Source organism: Protopterus annectens, chromosome 6.part0, assembly GCF_019279795.1.
Source record: "Protopterus annectens isolate FY-2018-M chromosome 6.part0, PAN1.0, whole genome shotgun sequence".
NCBI classification, from domain to species: domain Eukaryota; kingdom Metazoa; phylum Chordata; order Ceratodontiformes; family Protopteridae; genus Protopterus; species Protopterus annectens.
This window is the reverse complement of record NC_056737.1, coordinates 1,625,153,856-1,625,177,039: the sequence shown is the minus strand read 5'-3', so window position 1 is coordinate 1,625,177,039 and position 23,184 is coordinate 1,625,153,856. Positions and strand designations below refer to the sequence as shown.

The following is a 23,184-nucleotide window of genomic DNA, read 5'->3' as shown; positions in this document are numbered from 1 at the left end:
TAGCTATCCTGGAAAACTGGAAGCATTTTGTCTGGTTCATTATTTGGAACTGGTCATTTTCAGATATTTATACTGATTGGTAATGTGTTCAAATCATGGTGCTTGGGACACTTTTATAGATTAATTCTGATACATCTGGCATTGCTGTGTCCAGTTTTGTTTTGAACCCACCAGTTGCATATTTAGGTAAGCAGACTGTCAGTAATAGGACTTTACCAAATGATGCAGCACCTTTTAAAAGTTCCATTGGTACAGACTTTGTGATTTGACTTCATACCTGTGAACAGAGTTTAGTAGCAGCACTAGCTGGAAGGGGTACAATTGAATGGTTCATAACCAGCTGGTTTGTCTTGTTTTTTGGGAGTTGGGTAGGTGGTGAGTTATCTTCTGCAGTCTGCCCTGTACTGGAGACTTGAATAGCCTGGAGAGAGCATGGCAAGTTGGGTTTTTGGCAAAACCTAGGACTAGGGTATATATGGTATGGTAAATGGATCATTCCAGGTTTGTTTTTCTAATCATATCAACCAGCTGGTTAGTGATGGCTATAGAATAATAGTATAAAAATGCTTATAAAGTCTAGGAAATTGGAAATGAAGTCATTGTTTTTTAGTTACATTAGACCCAAACTTGAGTATGGAATACTATATGGAAACCATATAAGAAAATCATGAGTGAAATGTAAAGACCCCAGCGGAAATATACCACGAGCATCAATGGAAGTGAAAATTTAAGTTACTGTGAAAGACTAAAATATCTTAACAGGGTCTCAGATATTTAAGAGCTGATCTTATTCAGGTATATAGGGCATTTAGAGACTACCTCTGGGAATATTTAGGGTTATCAAAAAGTAATAGCGAAACATCAGACGACCTATTTAGAAGATTCTATAGGAATGAGAAATGTACTAATTGCTTCTCTAAGAGAGGAACTGATGCATGGAAGAGATTACCATGTTACATTAAAGCAAGTACTAGTTTTAGATATTTTTAAGAACAGTCTGGAACTTATTAAGAAAACTGTTTTGGTATATTGGCAGGCTAGAAGGGCATTATTGCCCACACTTGAAATATTTCTGTGTATGCAAAATCTAAAATGAGAGAACAAAGGCCCAGAAATTGGGGAAAGATTTAAATATCACATTTTTAAACTTATAAAGATGTTGGGATAAGTGGATATGTGTTAGCATGCATTTTCACTGTTTAAGTGAAGCATTTTTTCCATGTTTAGGATTCTAAAGGCTGTGTTAGTGTACATATGGTCAGTCTGATGCCAACTGAAACTGTAGAGAGGGGGTTTATGTACATTTGACAACACATTAAAATCAGTGGCTTTCCAAGGAGTATTTGAATGTTGCAGCTGTTCAAACCAACAATTTTATATATGTGTGTAGAAACAGTCTGTTTGGTTATCACAGAAGTGGTGGTCTGTCTGGGGATGGAAAGGCAGCATAGCTCTCAATGGTATCTCATTATGAGGAATGTTCTTCAGCTTGTGAGTTTGAATGTTAGCTGTTGCCATGGTACACTATACTGAATCATGTTAAAACAGGAAAACTGTTAAATAAAATAACTGTTTTCTCATACTTATGCTATGAGCATCCTAGATGAAGTTGTTAGTAAATGTTCGCCTCTTGCTCCATATTGTCACATTATGTTCTATATTCTGGAGATGAGGGGTTGAGAGCTATGGGAGGCAGTCAGTGGAAGAAAGCAAATGGCAGACTTTAGTCTGTGTAGGACATATTGTTTAGCCCTAGTATCCTTTTAGTAAGGCTTCTTTGTGGGCATTCCAGTTGCATGTGTCTGGACAGATACAGGCCAAAGGGGGCATTATGCTCAATGACTGGCCTGTTGAGGGCTGAGTAAAGGAGGGCAGTGACATCCTAGATCTAGACATAACCCATTTCTTTAAGTTGTTTAATATAGAAGCACTTTCTTACATAAGTAGACATACTGGTCAAAATTTAGGTCACTGTCCAGATAAGTTCCGAAAACCCAAACAAGGTCTTATTGTCATCATAATTGTTCTCTGAGGGAGATGACTTCCAAAGGATACAATAATGCATTTACTGGCATTTCATTTTGGTCCATGATTGTGGCACCAGTTGTTTGGGACAAACCGTCCAGTAGGATGGCTGTGCAATTTGGGGTTCAGTGACTGCTCCTAACTTGTAGTCATGTGCAAACTTAGTCATTCAGAGCCCTTTGGTATTGGCTTTTACTTCAGAAAAGTAGATGTTAAACAGGAGAGGCCCCAGCACAGAACCCTGGGGACTTCACCAGTAGCTCATCTCTTTCTGGAGGTAACTTTGTCAATTTTGCTTTATTGCATCTCATCTGTGAGCCATGTGGCAATCCAGTAGGTGACCATAGTTTATTCCTAATTTATTTAGCTGTTCTACAATGCCTGAGTGGGGGATTGTGTCAAAAGCTTTAGCTAGGTCGAGGTATGCAATGTGTACCATTTTGCTTTCCTATATTGCATTGGTGACCTTTGCAAAAAAGTACATTAGATTTGGTAAGCATGACCTACCCTTGACAAATCCAAACTAAAATGGAAACATTATTCGGAGGGTTGCTGTTTCCTAATAAGGCTTTCCATGGCTTTGCATATTAGGCTGGCCAGACAAAGTAGATTTTGTGTTACTGTCCTTTGGGAAATGCTACAGTACTTAAATTTGGTTTTATACATTGCATATAATTTAACTGACTGTTTTTAGGAATTTTTTCATAAAACGTGTATATCCTTAACTTGCAATATCCTTAACTTGCAATGTTCTTTAACTAACTGAACTTCACTTGCACACACCAAATTATTTACATAAATTAACTTTGCTGGTTTCACATAAATCATTATTTACTTAAATTACTTACATTTGCTATGGGTCTTGGGGTGATATCACCTTCACTGGGATTCTTTGCTATGTTATCATAATGCTTATGTCAGGTATGCCATATAAGAGAACTATGACTTCATATGGGCAACCAAACATATCCTCTAGATATGTCTTGAAACAACTGGTAATGTCTGCTAATTGCTGTGTGCTGGACAGGAGATATGTACCTCCACTAACACAACCACACCAGGTTCACTGGATCATACGAGAATATTAGGCTAACTGCCATGAATGGTAATTATAAGGCTAGCTAATAAGCTGAAATCAGAATCAAACCCAATACTTTGTGTCTGAGGTGAAAACCTTAACCGTTGTGCTCAATCTACCCGCCACCCCCAATGTTTTGCAAATGACTGTATGTTGCTGTGTTTTCACACATGCTGATACAATATCTTAAGGTGATCCTTCCACATCCCCCTTCCCCAGTGTTTTGCTTTCCTGCCTCCCCACCTCACTTGTCGACTTTCAAGACTGCCCCCCTACGTAAAATCCTGGATCCGCCACTGATATATATATATACATATATAAATATATATATATATACATATATATATATATATATATATATATATATATATATATAAATATATACACACATACATATATATATATATATATATATATATATATATATATATATATACATATATATATGTAAATATGGTACTTATGTATTATCGCAACCAGATTTTTACAGAGCCATAACTTTCACTGTTCTTGTGAAACGAGAGTATACATAAACACAGCACAAATATTAACAAGAAGTTTGAAGTAGATAATTATAGAAATAATTCATTTAAATCAATAATTTCATTAAAGTGCAATGCATATAAGCAATGTAAATTGTTCTGTACTATTAAAAACATTGCTCTGGCATAGCAACCAGTTTTCACATAGTATGAAATGGTAATGCATGCCACTCCTCACTGACTGCAATGCTCAGTGATTTACGAGTAACGGCAATGCTCAGTGATTTAGGGAAAAAAGCTTTTATGGGGGACAGCACAGGTAAAAACCATGCAGCATGGGGAACTTTCTTTTTCACTAAGAGGATTTTACAGTGATACAAACAAACCACGGCAGAAGAATAACTGCCTTAACACACCATCATCACTCAACTTACAAACTATGAAGCCAAAAGTAAGCAAACTTAAAAAAAGTAAGTAAGCCTAATAGACCTGAAAGTCACAGACCAGTAACTACAAGTGCTGCTGCCTAAACAATATTAAACAATAGTAGTTAGGATTTTGAACACCTGTTTTCAGTATTACACAGACTCGTTTGCGAGAACAGTGACAGTTATGGCTTTGTAAAAATCTGGTTGCGATAATACGTAAGTACCGTAAATATATATACATGTGTATATATACATGTGTATATATATATATATATATATATATATATATATATATGTACATAAATATATATAGATATACATATATATATATATATATATATATATATATATATATATATATACACACACACATATATATGTGTGTGTGTGTGTGTGTGTGTGTGTGTGTGTGTGTGTGTGTGTGTGTGTGTGTGTGTGTGTATGTATATAAGGTCGAAACAAAAAAAAAAGGCAAGACTAACATATCATATGCACAGGGGTCCCAGCCAAAAGGACCATGACACAATACAGAAACATGCACAAAGATTTTTTGACCTTTTCCTTCTCATGTTTTCTTGGCATACACATACATTTCCCTGAAAAAAAAAATAGAAATAGCAATGTATCGGGCCACTGTCTCAAGAATACACAATGACACACAGGTGCCACATGCTGATTATATTTCTCATATCGTAAATGTTTTTTTAGTTAAAAAATAAAGAGAGATATTTGAAAGGACTGATTATGAAAGGAAAGATACATATTGTTTCTTGATACACTGGAAAATATTCAGGTACAACCCAACACCCTAATAATGGTCGATTTCAACTACCCCACCATTAACTGGGAAAACTACTCATGTACCAACTCTTTTGCTCAACGTTTTCTGGAATTCATAAATTCCAATGCCTTGGATCAACTTATCCACATCCACACCAGGGGCAGCAATATCCTACACCTGGTCATTACCAACATGGGCGACTGGTGTTCCACACCAGAGGTCAATTCCTCATTGGTCAGATCCGACCACAAGCTAATCAACCTAGACATCCACATCCCGCCCCACCCCCCATTAGGGAAACCACCGTAAAAATTTCTCCAAAGCCAACTTCACGCTTCTTAAGACAGAAGTGGCAAACTTCACAACACCCATGCAGACAGACAATAGAGGTACGACTGCTGAATCCTACACAAATGCACTTTATAAGCACTTACATGGATCATGCTATCCCTAACAGAACCAAGATGCTATCCTCCAAAAAAGGAAGCCAATCTGGTGGTCCCCTGCCATAAACAAACTCTACAACAGATGAAAGAAACTGTTGAGAAAAAAAAAAAAAAAAAGAGTAAAATCCCATAATTGGAGAAACTCCCTGGTCACCCTCAGTAAGAAGTTGAGATCCCTCATAAAATCCTCCAAAGCTATTTACGAAAACAAAATCGCTACTGATTCTAAAGAAAACCACAAAGCATTCTATAGCTATGTCAAGAATCTTAATGGCAACACTCTGAGTTACAGCACAATGGCACTAGATATACAGAACTAACTGATATTGCCAACATCCTGGCAGTTCAGTGCTAACTTTACCCCCCTCTAATGCCCTAAAGGGCACATCTCTATACCGGAAGAATACAAAGTTCCTGTAATCACAGCTGCACAGGTAAGCAACACACTCTCCAAAGCCAAGAACACAGCATCCATGGGACCTGACAACATCCCATGCTGCTTTCTACATGAACTACAGAATGAACTGGTACCCCACCTAAGCACCATGTTCAATCATAGCCTCACCTCTGTCTTTGTGCCCACTAAATGGCGCACAGCGACAGTTATCCCACTCCACAAAAGGGGAGCCACCACGGACCCTGGGAACGACTGCCCCATTAGCCTAATGAGCCTGGTCTGCAAGGCCATGGAACGTATCATCATGGAACTTATAAGCAAAGACATTGGTAATCTCCAAACTCTGGACCCCACCCAGTTCGGGTTTGTAAAAGGCAGATCATGTCTCCTAAACCTGATAGACTTCTTTGAAGCAGTCACCAAAGCCATAGACGAGGGTAAGGGGGTTCACACAGCCTAATTCTTGCCAAGGCTTTTGACATCATCTCCCACTCTGGAATTATAGATAAACTCACTAAATTAGGTAAAGATCCCTATGTCACAAGATGGGTTGCCAACTGGCTCACAGACAGAACCCACACTGTGAAAGTAGCAGACTCCAAATCCAACTTCAGACCAGTGACAAGTGGAGTACCACAGGGTTCAGTCCTGGGTCCCCTCCTGTTTCTACTTTTCTGAAGTACAAGCTAACACAGAAGGTCTTTGGCTAACGAAGTTCACAGATGACTGCAAACTAGGAGCCATAATTGAAACTCCTAATGATGTAGACATTCTGCAAAAGGGCCTCACTGAGATAGATGCCTGGTGTCAAAGCCATGGCCTCAAGCTCAGTGCCAAAAACTGCACTGTCATCCCCTCTGGTAAAAAATCTGTATCCATAAGCTACCACATAGGTGGTAGTCTGCTCAACACTGAAAGTGTGATAAGAGACCTTGGGACACAGGTGGACAGTAGTCTCTCCTTTGATAGTCACATCGCCACAGTGATCAGGAAATCCTTCTACGTGGCACACCTCATCACAAACGGTTTCTCATCCAGGAAAATAAAGAGGTCATTGTTCTCTTCTACTTGTCACTCATTAGACCCATTATAGAGTTCAGCGCCCCCTTTTGGTATGTACCTCACAACACATCTACAACAACTGGAAAAGCCGCAGAAATACTTCACAAAGAGGATTACCGGCCTCAAACAGATGGCCTACACAGACCGTCTCAAAAAACTCCAGCTTTACTCCATCACATATCGCCTACTCAGAGGCGATCTCTGCCTAACATACAAAGTTATGTCAAACCCAGAGCTGCTGGACATGCTCCACTTACAGACATCCCAATCCCTCCGAGCTACATGCTCTAGGGACCTTAACCTTGTCACCACAATAAACAGAACATGCTGGAGGGATAGATTCATGTCCCAGAGACTTCCCATACCCTGGAACAAACTACTTATCTATATCAAACAAAGCTCTTCATTAGCACTCTTCAAAAAAATCTTGATGATTGGACAGGAAATGGGAAATTCACCCTGGGGATCACCTCTGTAGCTCTGCTCGACAGGGGCACAGGAAAATAATTTTCTTGGGTGGCGAAAGCCAGGGTACCTTTTTGGCTAGGCTTGTATAGGCCCTAGGGCTGATAGCCTAGTACCTACCTATGAACCTATGAAAGGAAATAAATAATGTAGTTAGGTAAGGGGTAGGGTAAGCTTCATACTGCTGGATAAGATGTATGGAAGAGTTGAAAATAAAAAGATTTCTGATTGGTATGAAGAAGGCATGGGGAGGAGGATTTGAGCCCTTCCCCAACCTGGCAGAAGCAGTAAGACACTGCAAGTCAAGGGATGCATTCAGCAGGTACAGAACCCTTACTCTGAAGGAACAGCTTGATAGGTACATGCCTTTCTTAAATCTGTGTTGTACTTTTTAGTAAGCAAGTATAGGCTGGTGCTATTTGTGAGGAACAGGCTGGAGCCCTTATAGAGTATTTTAATTCAAAGCAAGATCAACCAAAGGAGCAGACGGGTAATCACCAAATAATAAAAGAATCTTTTTAAATAAAATATCTCATGCTGAACTTTATAAAATGATCAGGCATTTGGACTGTTACGTAGCACTGCACAAAATCAAGGGGGAGTAAATATTCTGTCCTTTAAGCTAGAAAGGAGTAAGGATTTTAAAACAAAATAAAATACACTGTAAAGCACAGTAAGCTACAACTCATGTATTTAACCAGGCCTATAAAACTAACAAGCCAAATACTGTTTTGGTGTGTATTTAACTTAAAAAGAAGTTGCACGGAATTAACTGTTTCTCATGGTCTGACAGTATCTAGTGAAAATGAGATACGAAATGTAGATCCAGAAGCATAACCAGAAGAAGAAGGAAAAAAAACAGAATTCCTAAACTGATTTCCGTTTACAATGCAGTACTCTGCATAACAATAAAAAACAAGCAAAAGGTCAGAACTGAATATTGTAGGAGCAGCGCAGGATGTGTTAAGAATTAGGCAATGTCATCATTTATGATACCAAAAAATGTGGCAATCCTTTTCACAGCAATTGCAGACTTCGGGCATGCAGATTTCATACAAACTGGAAATTTAATCTCCCAATGTTAAGCAGACACATCACTAAACATAACACAAGCAAACAACTCTGCAGGTAATAGGTGATTTCTTAGCTGTATTGGAAAACTACCAGTGATTATCTCATGTACCAGTTACCAACAGACCCGGGCACACAACCTTCATTATGGGTTTGTAGAAACAGTGAAATGTAGAGAACAGCAATGGATGTGCACAAGATAAGTGAGAAATGAGGATGATGACTTTCAGATGCCCACAGAATAACTAAAAGGCAGTTAAGTAAATTAATTCTCCAGCCAGCTCCACTGTGACAACATTCAAAGAAAATAGCTCATATGACAGTAAAAATTCAGTTGTTTCTGCTTTTTGTAGTCAGTAGCACACAAACCTATTAAATGTTGCGATGTAATAGCTGAAAATCAGTGACTCAGTGCATTCAAGTAGACCCAATGAAAATGGTTACATATACTGCCAGGCATACAATGCACCTTACTTACCAGATTCATAAAAATATAAAACGAGGTATTGCTGGGAAATTCCAGAACAGAAAAAGGATATTCAAAAAGATAAGAATTAACCCACTGGTATTTGACTGTCACAGTGCTATTCATTGAAAGCAAGGTTATCTTTTCACATAGGAAATGCACGGTCATTGACAAAGTATACACTCCCACAGAAATGTAGCAGAAAATACAGTTAAGTTATATTTCCCAGCACTTTATCTCACAAGTCCTAAAGATAATCAACTATACATACAAGGAAGAAATGAATAAATGATTTGCATAATTCTGTATAAAATACAGTTGAAAAATCTGCAAATTCTCAAAGCAAATTACCTGATTTCTTTCTCAAACACTTTAATGAAAGGAGATCCTCGCATAGTCTGTGTTTTAACAATGTGATCATCCAGTAGCATTTGAATTTCATCAACAGCTGATAAAATATATGTTCCAGTTTCTCTGTATGGAATAAGTCTGAACTCCATTGTGTCCCATTCAGAAATCATTTTCTCCATAGCCTTTTCTAGTGAATACTCCTTGCTGGCAGCTTCACTTATACTTTCAAATTTGTTTAAATACGGCTCTAGTTTCATTGCAATAAACTTAGAAACAGTTGTGTCCTCTGCAGGATGAAGTGAAATATTAACCATTTCAGACATAGCATTCCAGTGTCTTTCCCTCAAACCAGGATTGCAAAGTACCTGAATGAGAGGTGTGTGTTCTTTGAACCCTTCTACCTTATTTTTTACCTTTTTGGCAATTTCTAAAGCATTTGGAGAGTCTACAAAACTCTTTTCTAGTTTATAAAGTAATCGCCAGTAATTTCCAACATCCTGCTCCACTTGATCTGGGTTAACTTTAGAAAGATGCCCTTCCATCCATTCTTTGTATTTTGTAGTGAACTCCACTGCAATTTCATATAATTTAAGGTAGGGGTTAAGAGTGTCTTGAATCTTTTTACGTTGTGGATACTGGGATGCTGGCCATCCAAAAGCTTCTTCTTCAGCATTAAATTGATCAATCTGAAATTGGAAAAAAGTGAATAACTACCAAAATCAATCTAATTCCTCAAAACTAAAAAAGATAGCTAACACTTGCATGTCACTGCTGAAACTGCAGCTACTTCATAATTTGTTTTGCTATGAACATATATCACAATCAAATGCTACAGAAAATATATGTGAAGCTATAATGATGAATATGCTTACAAAATACAAAAATGTATTTTATGGCTCCATAAATCATACAACTTTGTATATGATAACTGACAGGAATTAAATTCCTCACATGATTTGATAGAAATGCTATCAATCATATACTGGAGTGTTAAAGTTATGAAAAATGTCAACATAAAGAATTTAAAGTTTTTACTTTCGGGTAAAATTATGAGTAAAATCACCATATGTTTCTACTTTATGACCCATGCATGGCCATTCCTTACTGATAGGTCTTCGGTTTTGACTTTGGAACCGACTCGGCCAATATACAAAAGCTCGTGCCAGCCAAAAACTCTCAAGCCAAGTCCTACCCATAGTGTCCCTGTTCTCTTTTCTTCAGATTGAGATTGCCCGCTCAGCATAGAGACAATAGAAACAATAGTAACAATAGAGATAAGGAGGCTCTATGTGAGCAGATACCTTATCAGGCCAGTAGGGCCAAAGGATCCCCAGGAGTCTTTAGGCAGGGGGAAGGAGGGTAGGACGTAAGGAATGAATGAAGATCTACAACACAGATGGAACGTTATGGTAAGACATAACTTCTTTATCTGATGTTGTAAATCTTCATTCATTCCTTACTGATAGGATCAAATCCTCAGCTACTCCTGACCTAGGTGGCCCTATGGAAAGATATTCCTGAGCACCATTGAGACAAAAGATGCTCTTCCCCTGGATGCCATATCCAATTTGTAATGCATGATAAAGGTATGGAGTTGCCCAAGTGGCCGCTGCACAGATGTCATCCATAGAAGCTCTTGAATGAAAGGCCATCGATGTGGAGACTGACCTGGTGGAATGAGCCTTAACTGTAGCAGGCAAAGTTAATTTGTTTAGTTGATAGATAAAGTTAATGCAGTCTCTTAACCATTTTGGCAAGGTAACTTTTGATACAGCTTTGCCCAATCTGGGGCCTGAAAAAGCTAAGAAGAGCTGGTCCGACTTTCTGCAAGATTTAGTTCTGTCTAAATAAAAACATAGTTGCCTATGGACATCCAGCATGTGCAACTGGTATTCACCTTTGCTAGAGAAATTTGGAAAAAAGACTGGTAAATCAATGGACTGGTTTAGGCTCGAATTTGAGATAACCTTGGGCAAAATAGGAAGGGTTAGTTCGAAAGGATACTCTTTCCCTGTGAAAATCAAACAAGGATGGTTAACACTCAAAGCCTGCAATTCTGATACTCTCAAGCTGAGGTGATGGCTACCAAGAATAAGGTTTTCCAGGATAAGAACTTTATGTTGCATGAGGCAGAAGATCCAAAGGGTGAACAGTTAAAGTTTGTAGGACCAAGGTCCACGGTTCATGGACCTTGGTTCAGTTGCAGTTTTAATAGGTGGTCTGAGGTGTAAAACTCCTTTCATAAAAGTCTTGCAAAGACAGTGGGACATAAGTGAAGAGTCGTTAGAACCATTATAAAAATTGGCAATAGCTGCTAGGTGTACTGTAATAGTTGAGGCTGAGGCTCCTGCATGGAGAAGAGTCGACAGGTATTCCAAAACCCTATAGACTGGCATTGAGAAGGGGTGTAGTCCTTGTTGTTTAGCCCAAACAACAAACCTCGCCCATTTGCTGCAGCAGAGTTTTCTGTTGGAGGGTTTATGGCAAACCAGAAGGATCTTTTGGACTGGGGAAGATAGGTTTATTTGCCTGGCAATTAGTGGAAGTGAAGAAACCAAGCCATCAGCTTGAGGTTGTGAAGGTTGGGGTGGACCAGCCCCTGTGTGTGAGATAAGAGTCCCAGCATTGGGTCCAGGGTCCAGGATCCATGGGTGCTGAACCAGGTGAGGCCATAGGAAGGGGAACCAAACTTGATGGGGGCAATGAAGATAACCTTGCTTCTCAGCTGTTGTGCTTTCTTCAAGAACTGTGGGATGAGGGGAATAGGAGGGAAGGCATACAGAAGACCCAGGGGGCCAGTCATGAGTCAGAGCATCTCTTGATAACTCCCCCGGGGGGGGGATCAGGGAGAAGAAGCTGCTGCAATTGTGGTTCAAGGGGGAAGCAAAGAGGATGCAGCAAGGGCGGCCCCAATGATGAAAAATCTGAGTCACTATTACTGGGTTGATAGACCACTTGAGGCATCATAATGCTCCTGCTCAGTTTGTCTGCAATGAGACTGGAATTCCTGGGAATGTGCACTGCTAGTAGAAAACGGTTAGAAGCTATCACCCATTGCCACACTCTCAGGGCTTCCTGACATAAGGGGTAGGGATCTGGTTCCCCCTTGCTTGTTGATGTACCAGACTACTGAAATATTGTCTGATTGGAATGTCTGATTGGATAGCAATTGTCCCCAATGGAAGGATTGTTTGGAATTCTTGCAATGCTAAGAGCACTGCCCTCAGTTCTAGGACATTGATATGTAGATTGGCCTCTAAAGGGGACCAAGTGCCTTGGACGATCTTTCCTTGAAAATGTCCCCCCTCCCATCAGGGAAGCATCCACGGTCACTGTGGCCTTGGGTTGGGGGGGGCTCAACACCACAAATCCTCTTCTGGCTTTATCCATCAACTTAGATCCTGTTTGCAACGGTTTGTAATGCGGATTGGGTAAGACATTGGTTGTGCTGAGAGACACCACTGAAATGATAGTAGCCACTGAAGAAGTCTCATATAAAACCTTGCTAGTGGGAAGAGTGAGATTGCAGCTGCCATAGAGCCCAACAGTTGCAGGACCTGTCGAGCGGGGACAATAGTTCGAGAAAGTATTATCTGATGCTGAGATCTTAGTTTTTGAAGTCTGTGAAGAGGTAGAGCAGCTCTGCAGGAAGTTGTTTCGAACTTTGCTCCGATGAACTCTAAGCTCCGAGTTGGAACCAGCTTTGACTTGTCCAAGTTTATGGAGATTCCTAGGTTTTCTGCCAGATTCTGAGTGTATGATATGGCTTGAAGCAGTAGCCTCCTGGTTGGGGCGGTAAGGAGCCAATCATCCAGGTATGGAAACACACGGAATCCTTGTAGTCTCAGGTGAGCTATTACTACTGCCATACATTTGGTGAAGACTCTGGGGGATGTGGAGAGACCAAAGGGAAGTACTCGGAATTGGTAATGATTGGCTCCTAGCCAGAAGCAGAGGTATCTCCTGGATCGTGTGTCCATTTTTATGTGGTAATACGCATCCTGGAGATCTATAGAGCACATCCAGTCATCCTTCTCCAGAAATGGAAGAATGGACTGAATCGTGACCATCCAGAATTTTGCTTGTTTGGCAAACTTGTTCAGTATGCTGAGATCTAAAATTGGTCTCCAGTCCCGTCTTTATGGCACTAAAAAAAAACCTTGAGTAAAATCCGGATCCTATTTGTTCTGGTGGGTCTAATTGGATGAGTCTTTTTCTTAGCAGCTTTTGAACTTCTAGTGCTGCTGTATCCCTCTGACTAGGCGTGACATCAGGGATTCACCTTAGAGGATTGGGGTAAAGGTCGAATGGGATAAGGTAAACTCTGGTCATTATTCTCTGCACCAAGGAGTCCGTTATCGATTGCCAGGCCAAGCGGCGCAGAGAAAAACATCCCCCAACTGCTTCCAGAGGCCTGGTTTCATGGACCCCCTCTGCCCTGAAAGGGGTGTCTCCTAGATGAGTTCCCCCCTCTGCCCCTGGGGGATTGGTCGCCATACATGTCGCAAAAATGTCTTTGGGATTTTTTGAACCATATTTTTCCACCCCTCTGATTACTGGAGTAGGATCGTTGAGGGATTGATAAAGGTATTCCCTCGGCAGATAGGGTCTTTCCATCTTTTTTGCACCTGGCTAACGTAACCTTAACTTTTGGGCCAAACAAGGAGGATTCATCAACAGGAGCACTGATGAAGGAGGACTTGAAGGGATCTGTAAAGTCACATAGTCGCATCCAGGTGTGATGTCTCATGACAACGCCTGAAGTGGCAGCTCTGTCTGCTCCCTCAGTTGTGTGTGCTATCAACCACATGGAGGAGTTGGAGATGGACTCTAAGGTGGCACGCTGAGAGGCGACCTCGTCTCGCACCTCTTCAGGCAATACCCCAGCCGAAGTACCTGAAAGTTCTGTGATCAGGTCCCTTTGAAGACGTGTAAAATGTGCCATGTAGTTCAGAGACTGTATGGCGAAGGTCACTAAAGCATAGGTCCACTTCCCCAGTCTATCTATTGTCCGGGACTCCCTATTTACAGAATGGACAGTCAAACTTTCTTCCGCTATTTCTTTTTTAGTGGCTGCCACCACAACCATGGAGTCTACTGCCAAACCTCTAGACCACTGCAGATGGTCTTCTGGAGGAGAAAGAATTTTTTCAGGCCTCCAGGGAATTGGCTCAATGTTGTCAGGGGCCTTCCAAGCCCGCTATACAATGAGCTTAATCAACTTATCTGTGTGTGGAGGGGTCACCTAGAAAGTAAATGGCCGAGCATGGAAGGCTTGCAAGAATATGGATTCCTCAGTAAAAGGGTTGATGGGCTTCCAGTCACCCCACTGTTTTAGGATCTCAAGTACGTCTCTGAATAAGACATCATCAGGGGGTGACCGCGGAGACCCTTTTCCCTCATTGAAATCTTTATCTTCAGTGACTGATTCCTCAGGAGAATCCACATGCTTCCTTTTGCATGTTCTCTTTCAGGGTGGCTCCCCAGTGGGATCTTCCAAGAAGGACCCAGAAGAGTGGGTTCCCTGGAGCAGGGTTCTTGCTGCTCCAGTGCTCAGAGTCCCTGCATAGTGGGCTGTGTCAACTGCATGCTAGTGTAGAGTGAAAGGTCAGGTTCCGACGCTGGAGGTGCCAACTGCATGCTTGTGGAAGCAAGAACCCTCTCCACCACTTGGAATGCATGCCCACCAGATGTGGGATGGGAGCCCGGATCCGAGAGGGACAAAGTTGGAATCGGGGTCACACCCCGCCCTAATGAGCCTACCTCCAGGATAGGAGCCCCGAGAGAACTAGAAACTGCTGGACCAGCCGGAGCCGTAGATGGCGCCATAGAAAAAAATTGGCACCAAACTAACGGTCACGGCACTGACAGACCAGTCATGGTCCCGAGGGTGGGTCGGATCCAGATGGAGCGACATCCAGAGGGAAGGCTCCAGAACTGAGGAAGTAGTCATCACAGGAGCCAAAGGCATAGGCACGGGGGTATACATTAGTACCAAGGACTCCAAAGTCTGCCAAGAGGTTGGAGGAGGATATGTTGGAGTCAATGTAGAGTAAACTTTGGCTCCAGATGGGAGGAAAGTCTTGGTAGGGGGTCAGAATTCCTCTAGCTGCCAAGAGTTGATCGACAACCTATTTCAGAAAGACTCCTGGTGGACCTTGTTGACATTCCTGGGGATGAGTCTGGTCTCTCAAGAAAAGGACTATGCTGTTGTCTCAAGAAAGGGTCTAAAGTAGGAGAGTACCTGGTACTGGGCAAAATCTCAGGTTTCAGCACCGAAGATGGAGCCATGAGGGAAGTCACAGTCGGTGTCAATGAAGTCTCTGGTACTGAAGATACCGTTGGTACCGAAGCAGGTACAAGAATGGTCAGTTCCGTAGTTTTCACCAACAACAACTTTGGCACCATAGGGCTAGTTGAGGGCTCAGGGGCCAAAGTAGATGGTGCAGACATTTTGGGAATCTTAGGAAATACAGTTTGAGAGCTTTTCGGTTCTGTAAAGCTTGGGGAAGAAGGAAATGAGTGACTTTTCTTTTTCTTTTCTTTCCTGGGAGGTGGTGAGACCTCCACCTCAGAAAGGGGCTCCGAAAAGTTTTTTTTTAATAAACCCTTGAGAATCAGCTTGTTCTTGCGCTCCACGAGAGTGCGAGAACTAAAATTTTTATATATCTCGCAAGGAGGTTGAGTCTGGAGATGAGGAACTCCAAGACAGTAAACTTACGAAAGATGTCCGTCTGAGTTAGGCATCTTTGCCCACATTTATCACACTGCTTGAAATCCATTATTCCTCTTTTGTCAGCCATGTTTGAAGAGTAAGAGAAATGTAGACACAGCAGAATACAGTAATAAAAGACAGAAACAGAAAAAAACAATACTGTAAAAAAAAGTTTTTTTTTTTAATATAGATAGAAAGGGAGACTAAAGGAAAGGGAATACCAGCGATGGTATAGTAGATTACCATAAGGGTAAAGTAGGGGCCGTACCAACAATGGTACAAAGATTATCACAGAAAAAATGGGAATAGAAGTAGAGAGAAAACTATTCTGAGGAAAAATGAAGACTAGAGTGAGTACATAAGCGTCGATATCAAAAAATACATCACTTAGCTGAGAGAGCTGGCTTGGCACATCTTGAGAAGTACACAGCAAATGAGATCTGGAGAAAGGAGAACAGGGGCACTATGGGTAAGAGTTGGCTTGAGAGTTTTTGGCTGGCACGAGCTTGTATACTGGCCAAGTCGGTTCTGAAGTCGGAATTGAAGTCCTATCAGTAAGGAATGAAAGAAGATTTACTACATCAGATTGTCCATTTCAAAGGATGGTTTCATAGTGCAGAATTAAAGTTTGAAGAATGTGAAAAAAGCCGTTTCCTCTGAAAAGTTACAACCATGATATTAATGAGGTAGTGAAAGAAAAAAGAAATTATGTACTCACCATAACATTCCATCTGTGTTGTCCATTTTCACTGATCCTTGACATATAGGTTCGTTTCTGATACTGGAACTGACTCAGCCATTACTACAGCTTGCGCAGGCCAAAAACTCTCAAGCTTCACCTCTACTCATAATCCTTCTCTCCCAATTACCTCAGATAGAGTTTTCAGAAAAGATATAAAAGTCATAAGACAGGAAAAAACCTCAATGGAAGCCATACCTGCTATGCCTTAAAATACACAATAATTTAAAAGTACATTATCCATTCCACCAAAAGGTCTTCAAAGGCCGGGTAGGAAGGGAAGGAAGTCAAGGATAAATGAAAATGGACAACAGAGATGGAATGTTATAGTGACTGCATAACTTCTTTATCTGATGTTGTCAATTTTCATTTTATTCTTCATGTATGGGACAGAGTCCCTACCTACCTTACACCTTGGGAGGACTCACAGAAGACTATTTCTGAACACTATTGAACCAAAGGATGCTCCTTCCCTAGAGACCAAATCCAATTTGTAATGAGTAATAAGGTATGGGGAAAAGCCCAAGCTGCACATATATCATCCATTGAAGCTCTAGATTGGAAAACTACTGAAGTGGCTACAGATCTTGTAGAATGTGTCTTCACAGGCCAAGGGAAGGCAATTTTCTTCTTGTCATAGATAAAGGAAATACAATCCTTGAGCCATCTGGCTAACGTCACCTTGCGGATTACTTTACAAAACCTAGCACTTGAAAGAGAGACAAATAGTCAGTCAGATTTTCTCATGTCTTTCATTCTGTGAAGACAGAAGCATAATTGGCTAGGAATATCTAGCAAATGCAAACAGTATTCACCTCTGTTCAAATGGTTTGGAAGAATACCGGCAAATTAATAGTTTGATTGATATTAGACTCTGATACTACTTTAGGTATGAAGGTGGGGTTTGTTTGTAAGGAAACTCTCTTTGTGAAAAATTAGATACTGCGGTTTACATGATAAGGCCTGAATTTCTAAAATCCTACTAGCAGAGGTTATTGCCACCAAAAGTAATGTTTTCCATGACAAATACTTTAGATCGCAGTCTGCAGATTGTTCAAGGGAAGAATGTGTGCAATGGCTTGCAACACTAGGTTTAGGTCCCTGAGTGGAGTAGGATTTTTGAAAGGAGGTTTTAGCAAGTGTTCCTTTTAAAAATGACTTACAAAGTCTATGAGAATGTTCTTCCAAACCATCAAGGAAATTTGAAATCGTTGCTAGCTGTATTCTGATGGTAATAGGAGAAGCTCCTGCATTGAAAAGAGAGACTAAGAAGTCTAAAATATTATCAACAGAAGCAGAAAAGGGGTCAATATCCCTTTCATGAGCCCAAATGGTAAATCTCTTCCATTTACTAGTATACAGTATACGGGCGGAAGGTTTATGAGAAGCTAGGAGAATTTGGCGTACTGGGGAGGAACGTTAAGATGCCTGACAAGTAATGTAACTGGAGGAATCATGCTGTCAGGTTGAGGTTCAGAATGTCTGAATGAACTAGTCTGTCTGGATGGGACAGAAGGTCTGGAGCTGGGTCCAGACTCCAAGGTTGTTGAATCTGATAAGACCAAAGAAAGGGGAACCATATCTGTTGAGGCCAAAAGGGAGCAGTGAGGATTACTTTGCTTTTCAACCTGAGTACCTTCTGTAAGAATTCTGGAATTAGAGTTATCGGGGGAGAAAGGCATACAGCAGTCCAGAGGGCCAAGTGTGGAGAAGAGCCTCTCTTGGAGACTTCCCTGGAGGGGGAATTAGGGTAAAGTAGTTGCTGCATTTGTTGTTTAGGGGAGAGGTGAACAGGTCACACAGCAAGGTTGGCCTCACTGACAGAAAATCTTTTTCTTCACTTTTGAACTGAGAGACCACTTGTGAGACTGGAGAATACATCTGTTCAGTTTGTTTGCTATTACACTGGAACTCCCTGCAATGTGTGTGTTGCTATCAGAAAGCGGTTAGAAGACATCGCCCAGTGACATCCTCTGAGTGCTTCTCGACAAAAGGGATAAGATTTGGTTCCTTCCTATTGTTGATGTACCAAACTACTGACATATAGGTTCATAGGTTGATACTAGGCTATCTGCCCTAGAGCATTTATAAGCCTGGCCAGAGTGTGTTTGGCTTTCACCACCCTTTTAGATTAGTTGACTGTGCCTCTGTATAGTAGGTCACAGAAGATAGCCCTTTTAAGGTTAGTTTACTGTGCCTCTGTCTAGCAGGGACACAGAAGAGATCCCAGGGGTAAACCTATGATCTCCCATCCACTCGTCAAGATTTCTCTTGAAGAGGGTCACTGAGGGGCTCTGCCTAACATGGATTGGGATTTTGTTCCAGAGTGATGGGAGCCTCTGGGATATGAAGCTGTCCCTCCAGCATGTCCTATTTATTTCTGTGCTGAGGTTTAAGTCCCTGGAGTGTGTAGCTCTAAGTGATTTGGATTTCCTGAGGTGGAGCATGTCCATTAATTCTGGGTTGGACATGGCTTTATACGTCAGACACAGATCGCCTCTGAGTAGGCGGTACGCAACTGAGTAGAGCTGAAGTTTCTTTACCCGAACTGCATAGTGCATCTGTTTAAGCCCCTTGATCCTCTTGGTGAGATACTTTTGGGGTCTTTCCAGTTGCTGCAGGTGTCGGGTAAGGTACATCCCAAATGGGGCATTGTACTCAATTATGGGCCTGATAAGTGATGAGTAGAGGGGAACAATGACCTCTCGATCTAGATGTGAACCCTTTCGTGATAAGGTGGGCTATATAGAAAGTCTTTCTAACCACTTTGGCAACATGATTGTCAAAGGAGAGATTGCTATCTATCTACTTGGAGTCCCTAATTACTTCTTCCATACTTAATGGATTACCACCTATGTGGCAATTTGTGGGCACTTTGTTTTTCCCAAAGGGGATGACTATGCACTTTTTGGCATTTAGCTTTAGGCCATGGCTCTGGCACCAGTTATCCGTCTCTGAGAGACACTTTTGGAGGATGCTTGTGTCAGCCGGAGAGTCGATTATGGCACCCAGTTTGCAGTCATCTGCGAACTTGGTCAGCCATAATCCTCCCATGTTAGCCTGTACCTCAGAGAAATATATACTGAACAAGAGAGGTCCCAGGACTGAGACTTGTGGGATGCCACTTGTAACTGGTTTAGAGTCTGACATGGCACCTGCAATTCTGACCATGTTGGTTCTATCCCTGAGCCAGTTTGCAACTCATCTAGCGACATAGGGGTTGATATTTAAGCTGGTGAGCTTATTTATGATGCCTGAGTGGGGTATTGTGTCGAAGGCTTTTGCGAGGTCCAGGTAGGCTGTGTGGACTACCTTCCCTTCATCTATGGCCTTGGTGACTGTTTCAAAGAAGTTGACCAGGTTCAAGAGGCAAGATCTGCCCTTAACAAAGCCAAATTGGGTAGGATCCAGTGGTTGGAGGTTCCCAATGTCTTTGTTTATGAGTTCCATGATGATACGCTCCATAGCTTTGCAGACCAGGCTAGTCAGGCTTATAGGGCGATAGTTTCCAGGGTCCAATGTGGCACCACCTTTGTGGAGTGGGACCACTGTTGCTGTACACCATTCCTTGGGTGCATATCCCGTAGTAAGGCTGAGATTGAACAGTGACTTTATGTGAGGGCTCAGTTCTTCCTGGAGCTCGTGTAAGATGCAGCCCGGGACACCGTCCGGTCCCATTGATGCTGTGTTTTTTGCTTTGGAGAGGGCAGCTCTCATCTGTGCGTCTGTGTTGTCAGGCAGGCTACACTCTGTTGGGATAGACATTTGCTCTTTTGGGGGGGAAGGGGGGAGAAGTTTGCACTGAACCTGTCTGCCAGGATGTTGGCAATGTCTGTGGGTTCAGTGTATTTTTTGTCATTTTGCACTAACTCAGAGCATATCTGGGAGTTGCCACCCAGGTTCCTGACATAACTAAAGAAGGCCTTGTGATTATCTTTAGCGTCTTGTGCAATTTTTCTTTCAAAGCTGGCCTTAGATGATTTTATGAGGGATCGTAGTTTCTTGCTAGTACTGATCAGAGATGCCTTCCCTTTTTGGGATTTTGCTCTATCATGTAGTAGCTTCCTCCTTCTGTTGTATAGCTTATTTATGGCTGGGGTCCCCCAGACAGGTCTTCCTGCCTTTGGAGGAGTGAGTCTTGGTTTTATTTGGAATAGCACGATTTATGCATTCCTGTAGGTGTCCATAGAATGAGTTTGTAAAGGATTCTGCAGTTTGGGCCATATTTTCCACTGGCCTAGGGGCTTTGAAGGATTCCACCTCGGTTTTGAGAAGTGTGAAGTTTGCTTTTGAGAAGTTCTTCACCGTGGTTTCCTTGGCTGGGGGTGGGTCGGGATATGGATGTCCAGTGAGATTAATTTATGGTCAGATCTTACCAATGAGGGGTATACCTCTGGTATGGAACAGAGTCCCCATGTTGGTGATGATCAGGTCCAATATGTTTTCTCCTCTTGTGGGAGTGGTGACCAGTTGTTCCATAGCATTTGAGTTTATAAATTCTAGGAACCGTTGGGCGAGGGTGTTGGGGCTTGAGTAGTGCTCCCAGTCTATGTTTGAGTAGTTGAAGTCACCCAATATAATGGTGTTTGGAGAGATCTTCATATTCTCCAGTGTTCTCAGGAAAGCTGAGTGGGGTTCCTGAGTTTAGAAGGGTGGTCTGTAGCAGGCTACAAACTGAAAGGCAGTTTTGCCCACTGTTAGTTGCACATGGATGGTCTCCGATGCTTCGTGCAGTGCCACTAACCTGGAGGTGTGGGTATCTTTGATGAATATGGATACTCCCCCCCTCCTTTTGTAGTTCGGTCCGAGTTTTGGGGCTGAAAAGCATGGTATGAGGTATAACCTGGTAGAGCTGGGGTGCTCTTGGGACCCTTGAACCAGGTTTCTGTTACTGCACAGATATTGATATTCTCCATACTGAGGAGAGCCTCAAGTGCATGCATCTTGAGGTTTAGACTTCTGGCGTTGAGCAGCATTACCCTTAGTTTCTTTTTCCTTGTGTTCTCTGTGGAGGTGGGTTTGTCTTTTGAGCCTTGCCTAAAAAAGGCACTATGGGGGTGGCAAGAGCCTTAGCCAGTATTCAAAAGCCCAGGGGTGACAGGTGCAAGCCATCCCTAGTGAAGCAACATGGCTTGTCGAGCATGTCATCCCAGGCTGACAGACACTGGATCCCCTTTGAATGACACCAATACTTTAGCCAATTGTTAAAATTGATCATTTTGTCTTTATACTGTGGCATCATTCTTGGTGAGGGTAAGATGCTACTCAAGGTCAGGGTCATACCGGCCTGGGCTACATGATCAGAAAGCTCCTCTATGTCTTTTCATGTAGTACAGGGAGGTACGTCTCAGGTCATTCACACCAGCATTGACAATGATGGAGTCATATTTGTACTTGCTTTGGAATGACCTGAGTGCTTGTGTTATGTGGCAGATCCTAGCACCCGACAGGCAGCTTACAGTGACCTTCTCCTTGTTCAGCCTGTCTGTTTGAATTGTAATTGTTTCCACAGGACGAGGTGTTTGAAAAGTTCGCAATGCTAAAAGCACCATTCTTAGTTCTAAAACACTGACATGTAAGTTGCCTCTAAGGGGGACCAAGTGCCGTGTACAGTCTTGCCCAGAAAATGCCTCCCCCCACACCCTATCTGGGAGGTTTCTGCAGTCACTATGGCCTTGGGTTCTGGAAGGATGAAAAGGCATCCCAGGAGAATTTCTTTGGCGTGAATCCACCAAGCTAGATCTTTCTTGCAATGATTAGTGATCAGAATGTGGTCCAGCACGGGTTGGTATGGTATAGTATAGGCCATTGAGATACTAGCAGCCATTGTAGAATTCTCATGTGGCATCTGGCTAGGGGAACTAGAGTTATTGTCACTGCCATCAAACCTAGAGCTTGTAAAATTAGTTGAGTGGGTACTTTTGTGCTGCAGATCTTTTTCTGATCCTGAGTTATTTTTTTTGAAGTCTCACTGGAGGAAGGGATGCTATGTTTACTGTCGTATTCATCACTGCCCCTATAAATTCTAAACTCTGAGTCAGAGTGAGATTTTTCGTGATTTACAATTATTCTTAGGTACGCACAGGTGTTGAGAATGTAATCCCTTACCTCTATTAATCAGTGCCTGGTTGGAGCGGTAATGAGCCAGTCGTCCAAATATGGAAACTCCAGGAATCCTTGCAGTTTCGAGTGAGCTGCTACTACTGCCAATACATTTGGTGATCACAAGGCCAGCACTCTGAATTGGTAATGACTGGCTCCCAGCTGGAAGCAGAGGAACTCCCTGGAGCACTTGTCAATTTTTATGTAGTACTAACCATCCTGAAGATCTATCGAGCACATCCAGTCATCCTTTTCCGAAAACAGAAGAATGGAGTGTACCGTGACCATCCAGAATTTCATTTGTTGAACTGATTTGTTCAACACACTTGGATCCAAAATTGGCCTCCAGTCCCCTGTCTTTTTTGGCACTAGAAAGAATCTTGAGTAAATTCTGGATCCTCTCCGGTCTGGTGAGACTTTTGGATGACTCTCTTCTCTATTAATTTTTGTATTTCCAGAACTGCTGGTTCCCTCTGACTGGGTGGAACACTGGGGATTTATTTGCACATGGGGAATGAAAGGAAAAGGGCATGATATAACCTCTGGAAATAATCCATTCTACCCAAGTATCTGTTG

General features: G+C 41.9%; 1 protein-coding gene across 1 annotated transcript in view; it reads right to left on the bottom strand.

Annotated features, from left to right (window-relative positions):
• DNAH7 (dynein axonemal heavy chain 7) overlaps positions 1 to 23,184 on the bottom strand; it is a 4,771,155-nt gene that overhangs the window by 3,204,917 nt on the left and 1,543,054 nt on the right. Inside the window, exon 14 of the mRNA XM_044073696.1 lies at positions 9,053 to 9,738. Coding sequence (XP_043929631.1) covers positions 9,053 to 9,738 — 686 coding nt within the window. The remainder of the gene's footprint in view (positions 1 to 9,052; positions 9,739 to 23,184) is intronic.